The 9725-nt window shown below is 34.7% G+C and overlaps 1 protein-coding gene across 1 annotated transcript; it reads right to left on the reverse strand.

Annotated features, from left to right (window-relative positions):
- Positions 1 to 2508: 2508 nt before the first annotated feature.
- LOC106318844 (respiratory burst oxidase homolog protein F) lies at positions 2509 to 8994 on the reverse strand. The gene is made up of 14 exons (XM_013756987.1): positions 8077 to 8994; positions 7832 to 7991; positions 7464 to 7512; positions 6891 to 7004; positions 5918 to 6340; positions 5180 to 5566; positions 4834 to 4929; positions 4634 to 4749; positions 4393 to 4560; positions 4153 to 4312; positions 3886 to 4077; positions 3676 to 3804; positions 3499 to 3577; positions 2509 to 3226 (listed from the first exon to the last, which is right to left on the reverse strand). The coding sequence occupies exons 1-14, from the start codon at positions 8738 to 8740 to the stop codon at positions 3117 to 3119; spliced, it is 2847 nt and encodes a 948-aa protein (XP_013612441.1). The 5' UTR covers positions 8741 to 8994; the 3' UTR covers positions 2509 to 3116.
- Between the last annotated feature and the right edge of the window lie 731 nt (positions 8995 to 9725).

Here is a 9725-nt window from a genome sequence, read left to right on the forward strand (position 1 = left end):
AATATTACACATATTGCACAAGTGACTTGTGCTTTAGTATATAAGAGATTTATATATGGTTGCTAAAAATCTTATCAATCAGTGCAAACTTGAGTTCGTAATTAACAAAAACTGAAATCAGCTTTATAAAAGGTGAAAATCTTACAAAGTCTGGTTTGAAGTTTTAGTACTTGGTTGGTCCAAATTGCAATATTAGAACCCTGTTCTGGAACGCGGTAGGCGCTAGTCGGGCGGTCGGGTTGGGCCTAGCGCCTAAAGAGAAAATCGGGGATTAATCGGAAATTATGCGGGGCAGAATTTTTAGATGTTATAAAACATGTTAATCTTTAATTGTGTATAACATTAATACATTTTCATGTTTAAGATTGTATAAACGCACACAAATAGAATATATAAACTTAATATAGTGTAATTTTCATCAAAATTATGAATATAAATGATATTTATAAAATTTTAGATCAAATAAACAAATAAAAAAATTATTAAAACAAAAAAAAATTAAAAAAATTAAAAAAAAATATAAAAAAAAATATAAAAAAAATAAAAAAAATAAATTAGGCGGCTAGGCGGTCATTTAGGCGGCTAGGCGGTCATTTAGGCGGTCTAGGCGGAAAAAATCGGATATCCGATTTTTTAAACCGATTTGGCATAAATCGGGGCAGAAAAGTGACGCGTAGCGCCTAGGCAGTAGGCGGCTAGGCGGCCGATTTTTAGAACAGGGATCATATTAGAACTGGTCCATTTTCCCACCCAAAGACCAGTATTGGATGGACCCACTTATCAAATGGGTCATACATTTTACTCATTTAGGATATTTGAAAAACAAATGGGCTTAGTGGTTCAGAAGTAATAACGAGTTGGAGATTTGAACTTGGATTTGAGCTTAGAATTTGGCAAATCCTTTGTTGGTAATCCTTAAGAGAAGGAAGTAAACAAGCCCTTTTTTGGGTCTCTGAAACAAACCTTGAATACAGAATTGATACTATTTAGCGGTGACAGAGAGAGTTATTCTATATAAACTCATTCATCTGCGTCAGAAAAAACTCTTATTCCACTTTTATATGATATATGTTTCTTTCAAATGAGGAGAATAAAGAAAAGCATGTTTGCAGAAGGGATGACATTTTAAAAAGGTTAAGCGCATTTTTATCTTTGTAAAACTGTAAAAGTTTCTTAAGTAATAAAACATTAATATTTTAATTATATATGCTTTATTATTTAAACAATTATATTTAAATATATCAAAGTTATCTGAAAATTTCAAATAAATTTATTTTGGGAACTTTTTCTTAACTTTTATTTTTATCAATATTTTAGTTGTAACATATTTACAAAACTCAGGCACACTTGACATCAATTGTCTCCAAGAACACTCAATGCACTCATATTTGTTAATTAGTATTTTAACTGTCTCCCTATACTTCTAATTTGATCAATTTTCTACAATTTTGTTTTCCAAATTAACCAAATTACACTTAACTAATATAAACACATTTCGTTTAAATTTCCCAATAGTTTAACCTGACTAAAACTTAAACATGTCCTTAATTATAATCTGCAGACTTATTCATGTAGGATTAAGGGCCATCGGGTTAAACTATTAAGTAATCTGTTAAGATGATTATGTTAACTAATTGTGATTTAGTTAAATTGAAAAAAACTGTGAAAATAATCAAATTATTAGTCTAAAAAGAGCAGCTAATAAATTTAGATTTATTTGACCTTGGTGCCAATAGTATAAAAAAAAATTTATGTCAACAAAAATTTCTCTATACATTATTTGATAAGTAATTTTTAAGGTTGTTTATGTAACAACAACATCACCATATTCATTTTCATTAGAAAGATATAAAATAAATTAGTAAAATTAATGACGTAGTTTGAAGCTGATTATGAAGTAAACGTTTACATTTAATATTTAATATTTATTTTTGGTAAGTTTTTTAGAACAAGGTAATACCTCATACATCATCACTAAATGAAAGCTATTCAAATATAACATTAAAATAAAATAATAATAAAATAAAAAATATTTTTTAAAAACAAATTGACAACATTATTTAATTATATTTTATAATACATTAATACCAAAAGTTCTTCAAATTTTATACAATTTTTAAATTATAAATTTCTAATCGTAATGCTATTAGTTTCCTTTTAATATCTACAAATTTTTGAAATACTATTTAGTTTTACTTTTCGATAATTATTAAAAAATATTTCTAACAAATTTCTCTTAATTTTACTCCAATTAATTTAATATATTTTAATCAAACAAATAGGTAAAAATCTTGCTAAATTATAATTTTAAATATATAAATATTTTAAATATTTTAAATATAGTCCTGAAGTATATATTTAATTTACTTAAATAAAAATAAAAATATTGTTAAGCAAAGAATAAATCTAAAATGTTAATAATTTATTTTATTTTATTTTTTTGTGTAGGAAAACACTTAATTAGTATTAAAACTTTCTGCTGTGTACATCTTATATTAATATTTAATAAAAATGAAAAAATATTTGAATTCCCTTATTTCCCAAATATCCTCCCAATAATCTAGAAGCTCTAGTCTCTCATTCACCGACTCCACTGCAATTTTCAAAAGAGCAAAATAAATCTTTAAGAAATATAATAAATCCCCCAAAAATGTCTTCTCCCTTCCTAATCACATGGACCTTATCAACGCATTATCAGCTTACATCCTCTCCGTTCCCTGCAGCTGTATTGCACTTTCTCCACAAGCGAAAACGACTTCGGATTTACACATCACAGTCCTTTTCTCTCACCAAACCCTCACCTTCTAGAATCTCTTATCTGATTTGCTTGATATGCAAGCAATATAGTAAACCCTAAATATATAACATGAAAAAGTAACTACAGTATATTCTTCTATCAAACTTCCCCCTTTATATATTTCTCCTCTTGGATATTTACACGTATGCCTCGGTGGATATAGACCTAGAGAACGTGTGGAACTAAACCTTAACACACTCACTTTTGACAGCGTGTTAACGTGTAATTGCTTTGTATCAAAGTATATGTATGGGGAAAGGGGAGTGAAGAGATTGATTCTATACTATTAAGTTGCTTTAGGTTTCTTCCTTCTTGTCTTTTAGAAATGCTCCTTGTGGAACTCAAACTTCGTTGAACCCTTTTGGTTGAATGTGTTGCATAGTTTGCTAAGCTCTTTGCCTAGAACCGGTACTCCGCAGTAAAACACTCCTGTCAAAGAAAGAAATTCAAAGATTTAAGAATCATTTTGATGCTTTTTTTATTCTTATTGTTGTTATGGAAACTGGAAAGTGACAGCTTCTATCAAATCATGAGAGTGAAAGCTTCCATAAAAGCAGATACCCCTAAAAATACGTCGAAACTCATTGCCGTATATAAAAATGTAACAGAGCTGTGTGGACTAAGTTGAGCGAATCTAAAGATATTCTCTTTTTGTTGAAATATGTGAAGATCTATAAACCACAGAGGTAAGTGATTGTTACCTATTTTTGCATTGCAGTGCTTGGAACTTAGCTTAGAGAGAACCTTTTTCCAGTTGGGTCTTGCAAAGTGTGTTCTGACCTGAAAATTGAAAACATAAATTTTTTTGAGTTGTGGGGTTCATTATTTTACAAATGAGAAGTTGGGGACCGTTTTGAGAAAACAAAAGAATCACGTACACTAGTGCCAGAGACAATGTCGACTCCATTTTTGGCATGGTTAAGAGCTTGAACCATTGTAATGAGAGCAGAACGAGCATCACCTTCTTCATACACACTTGTCAAATAGTTATGCATCTCTATCACACCCTGTTCAACACACAAAAATAGCAAATCAACTTTGATATTCTCAGGAAAGTGCTAAGTGATTCTCTTAGGAAATATTTTTACCCGTTGGTCAAGCTCTGCTACTTCGTTCATGACGCCTTTGAACCAATCAAAAGAGCCTTGTTCTCTTGTTACCCAATAGAAGTAAGCATTTGTGGTTTTTAATATTTTCTTTCCTCTCGGTGTATTAGCATTGTTGCCACTGTTGCTTCCTGTGCTGTTCTCTGATGATCTACTAAAATCCGAGATCGAATCCTGGAGATGTAAAATATATTTATCAAATTCACATCTTCATTAGTTGTTTGAAAAAAAAAAGAGTTTAAAGATTACCGCTTGCTCCTCCATTTTAACAATGTTGTTAAGCAAATCTTTCAAGATACTGATAAATGGAGTTGCACCAATGCCAAGACCAACCAATAAGAGAACATCATATTTTCTATAGTCTTGTGCTGGTGCACCATAGGGTCCATCTATCAACAGCTTTGGCAAACTGTAACAACATTTGGCTAAACACATCAGAATGTGGGTAATTACAGTTTTTAAGTCTTTGGTTTATTGTTTTTATTATACCTTTTCTTTGTTGTTTCATCGGCTCTGAGAAGTCCGCTTTTACCGGCAACCGGTGGCTCACAAACTTCAGAGAATACTCTTTTGAGTTCTTGAGTCCAATCTCCGAGTTGTCTAATGTGAATGCTGAGATAACCATCTCCAGGTGCTGAAGTAATGGAGAATGGATGCCTAAATCAAATACAAATTAGTAAGAAAGATTTATTTGATTAATAAGATTCATTCCGTTTTTGTAAATTTTTACCATTCAAATGGAGAAACTGCTGGACACTGAACGAACATGTACTGTCCACTTTTGTAACGAAATTGAGATGGTTTCGACATTTGCAGCGTCAGAACGTTACCAGGATATATAGCAACCTAAGGGAAAAATGAAAAGAAATTAGAATTTTAACATCGAGATATGATTAACAGAGTACTCTGTTTTTGGTTTCATTCACTAACCTTTAGAAGTCGAACCGAATAAGAACCAGACCGGAAGTACCTAAGTGTTCTTTCTCCACCATAGAGTAAAACTGGTACAGCAAGATACATCCATGTCTACAAAAAGAAGAAAAGCATACTCCCTTACAAAGAAGAAAAACATACTCATTACCAATTCACTTAACCAGATTTCAACCAATAGAAAAATAGATTAGAATAAAAAATCAATAAATTTTGCATTGAAATCATAAAACAACATTAATTTTGAAACGGAAATTTTGCTCTAAAACGACATCTAATTCGAAACGGAGGGAGCATTACATTTTTTTCAACAATTAATGAGCTTTAAGTCATTTTAGAGACTTACCGTGTGAACATACCAAGGTTTGGCGAAATAAAGGAAGATACCGTGAAGCACAAGCAAGACATAGACGATGATGAACAAATGGTGGGAATACCAAAAGGCGTTAAAGCCAGTAAGACGATCAAATGGCTTTGGAAGTTTGACGAGGTTACGTCTAAACCATCTTGTTGCTAATGTGAATGAAATAGCCATCAAGATGATCATTAAAATCCCTGTGATTCCTTCAGGTCCCTTAACGAGGTCAAAGTACGTTGGCTGTTTGTGCTGAAAGTAGTGAAACAGATAGCGATTGTAATCATATTCCGTGGCTCTAACGATTCTTGGGAAATCACAAGCAATATGGTCTCCAACATGAAGGATCACGGCTACTACAATGGCTCCTGCTATTGTCTGCACATTACACAAAAGATTATTGAGTTAAAACAAAAACAAAAAGGTTCCCTTAAAAAAGCTTTTTCAAACCGAAACAAAAAAGGAAAGCGAAGTATAGCTGTCAACTTCCAGTGCGTGCACAAAGAATATGAGCCCCACATTATCAGCTTTGCTAGACAGACAGCACATTGCGTTCGAAGAGGGCTTTGTATTTAATCAGTGTTGTTTTTGACTTATAGAGTCACGAAAAGAAAGTTCTAATGGGACCTCAAGAAAATGCTCAAAAGTAACAATCAAATGGAAAGTGGAAACAAACAAAATAAAAAATAAAGTATATATTTTCAGGGTTTATTGTATAAGTTCACTAACCTTGTGGAAGTTGATGTTATCATCAAAAGGAATAAAGTAGGAGAGTCTTGTTGATCTGAGCCAAGTAATTGTGTTTCTGCAAACTGGGAAAAGTATAAGAGCCATGTTGAATTTAAGTGTCTCTGCTGCTCCTTTTGCTGTGAGTAAGCAATAACCCATCACATGAAATGCATCTTTTTGCTTGTATTGGAAGAATTTCCACAAGAACAATCCAATCATGATCATGATCCATAAAGACAAAACCCAGATCCTTTTCCAGTTTTCTTGCATGAAGTAGACGAAATCCGAGCTCATTCGATGTATTCTGCTATTCTTTCTTAACCCTTGAAGGTTTTGGCTCAATGCTTGGCTTGTATAGCTCAATGCTTGACTGTAGTTGAGGTATGTGTCTTTTTGTAGAAGCAGAGTCTCGAGTTGCCATAGCTACACAAGAAACACAGCAGCATAAGATCTTTGTCTTTTTGAACTATAATAACAAAATGCTTATGAGTTAGATATATGTAACCAGACAAGCTTAAACAGTGACATGTATTAAATTTAAAACTCTATTCTACCCTAACTGGACATTTGCAATAGTTTAATTGTTATAACTAATTCACCTACAATTTGAGGTCATTATTGAATGTCAAACTTTAGCTAATGGATTAGAAAAGAAAAGGAAAAGTTTATACTATATTTGAGCTACTGAATAGAAGGATCTAGGTGTCAGCAAATGAGATAAGAGTAGAAAAAAAGCAAAACAGAAAATAATGTAACGCCAATAAAATTGTATTTTATAAACCATATAAGTATTGAATTCTATTTATGGGCGGCGGTTTGGCATACTTTATTTGGTTTGTGTAACGAAAGTTGAACTCTTTTTGCAATATAATATTCACATCATGCAAGCACGGAAACAAAACATGTGATGGCATGAAAATTCAATCCTCATTTTGTGACATATTTGAGATGCAGAGTATTAGGACCAACCAACCTCTATGTAGCCAAGTCTTTCAGGGTCTAACTCCTCCATAATCAAAGCTGCATATTCCTCTGCTTGTTCTTTCAATCTTGATAGCTTATTTGCAGATGCACTCAGCATTATAATCTGTAATAATCAATTTTCATTTTTGCAAAAAAGGGATAAGGACCTTTCGTAATGTGTTAAGTAAGACATCTCTATTACATATTGTGTCACCGTCTAAACCAACTTGAATATTTAGTCAAAACCAAATAAAAAATAACAAATTTCAACATACATGCCACCTTAGTTACAGATAAGAATCTGAAGACGTTGGTAAAATACGAAGGGCAAGAAAATTCGCATTTTGTTTCTTTTTATTTTTATAATATAGATGGAGTGGTTAGTATATCAGCATTTCATGCGATTTAAGGTCACCAAATCCCCGCCTAACTTTGAGTATATATATAAAAAAAAAAACTAGTTCGAATTTTACGAATAATCTAAAATTTAACTGAATAATTAATGACACAGTCAATGACGTTAATTGTCTGTTTGTTATAAATATGGAGCATTTTTCAAACTAGTCAACATTTAATTAATTACCTCCTTTACTTCCTCTTCTGTAATTCTCCCATCTTCATTCTTGTCCACTCTGTAATTTCCGACAGGAAAAGATAATTAAGAGATTATGATCGATTGCGTATTAAATAAAGTCAAAGGTTCTGTAATAAGAAAACGAGTTTAGTAGTATAATTAAAACATACGCATCGTCAGGAACAATAATTCCCGCACACATGCAAATTACCATTATCATAATTAAGAAGACTGATCTGGAGGGATCGTTTACAGTAAAATGATTATTATGAGCTTTTAAGATAATGATTATTAGTAGGAAAAGCATGATTACGAGTAGTAATCTCATTACTTTAATCATTAAGTATAACTTTCTCTTTTCCAAAAAAGAAACGTACATGTCGAAGAAGATCTGGAGACGAGAATCGAAGCTATCGTCGTTGATTTGCAACCAATACTCGTAAAGCTCGTCGTGGCTGATCTTCTCACCTTTTAATCTCCTTCTCCTGCTCAATGCGTCGTATAGCTCCAATGCAAACTCCTTTGAATCTTTCATTCCTGAGGACAGTAAAAAACAAAATCAACTTCTTGAAAAAAACATAATCGAGTTCTTGAAAAAAAAGAACATGATCGAGTTTCGAACCTATGCACTGGGCGAAGTCGGACCGATAGATGTAACCGTTCTTAGCAAGCTTTTCGAAGTTGGTCTGAACATCGTTCCACCCTTCAACGTTCTTGTTCTTATTGCTGATGAATCTTAACCCACGTAAAGCTCTCTGAGCACTAGACCGAGTCCGATCTAGCTGAGCTCGTTGCTTCCGCAACGCTCGTGCCTCTAGCGCCGAGTTCACTATACCTCCTCCACCGTCGTTTTGGTTCGCCGAGGTTAACGTGCCGGAGACGGAACGAGACCACGAGAACCGCTTCAGTTCATGCGATAACTGCTTCGCCTTCGCGACAGCTTCCGCCTTGAGCTCCTGCGAGAACTGCCGGAGCCGATTCGACGAGGTCCGTTTAATCGTCGGCGATCTCGAGATCGATACCGGAGTCATCATCCCCCCGCTGGCTCCACCACCGGCGGTTTCGTCGGAGATATCGATGTTAATGGCGGTTGCTGGCTCCACGCTTCGAAGGACGATGGTGTCATCGTCTTGGAGATCGATCGTGACCTCAACGAACTCTTCACCGTAACCGCCGTTGGAACATTCGGTTCCGGGAGAGGTGGATGCACTTCCGACGGCGAGTTTTCCGGCGGAAACGGAATCAAACGACCACCGGCGACGATCGTTCTTGGAGAACGGCCTCATTGGAAGATCCGGCGAACACTAGGGATGAAACTGTTGGGCGAAGGATGAATATACACGTAGCATATACAGTAGTATATATATTGGTAGGTGGAATCTTTGAAAGGAGGAGAGGGAGAGGGAGAGAGAGATCTCAAACGCGTCGTGGCTCAGTGGAGAAAGCCATTTTTCACGCGCTGTGCATATCTGTGCTTTATAGGCGAGGAGAGAGATAGAAAGTGATACAGAGGTTAAAAAGACTAGAGAGAGAGAGAAAGAGAGAAACGCACTGAAGCAGAACGTTGACGAAGAGAGAGGAACACGGCCCATGAGGTTCGAACTGGACCGGCAAAAAGTTTGCGCAATATACTCTTTTTTGAAGAAAAAAACTTTACAATAATAACATTGATAGACGGGATGAGTCAGCTCTACTGGTTAGAGCTTTGGGGGCCAATTGTCATGCTTCCGGGTTCGACGCCAGCCGGAGGCAAACTGCTCATCCATGTCACGAAGCGGGTACTGGGCCTTCGGGCTCAGGACATACCCTCCCGGGTGAAGCCGGCCCGCTGTCTGACCGGGCCCAGGGATTGATCCGCGAAGCGGGGAACCCCTGGGTTACCAAAAAAAAAAAAATAATAATAACATTGATTTTAATATCTTTTTCTTCTTATCATTTTATTTTGTTATTAACTGAAAAATATAAAACTATTTTATTCCCGAGAAACAAAAATATTTTTTTTTTCTAAACGTGATTACATCAAATTTATAAATTGCAAATTAAAACAAATTATTTTGCAAGAATACATGTTTAATTATCCTAAATTAAACTACAAAGAAAGTTAAAATTTTATGTTGGGTTACTGTGACAACCCGTCCCGCGGACCTATGCTTACAGTCCTGCGGGACACCGAGTCTAACTCTTCACATGTGAGCCCTAACTGGCTCCTCTATGTAGGTTATTGGTGAGCTTGGTGTTTCTCGAACCCAAGACCTCACCTTTTAACAACAT

This window comes from Brassica oleracea, chromosome C9 (genome assembly GCF_000695525.1).
Source record: "Brassica oleracea var. oleracea cultivar TO1000 chromosome C9, BOL, whole genome shotgun sequence".
In the NCBI taxonomy this organism is placed as follows: domain Eukaryota; kingdom Viridiplantae; phylum Streptophyta; class Magnoliopsida; order Brassicales; family Brassicaceae; genus Brassica; species Brassica oleracea.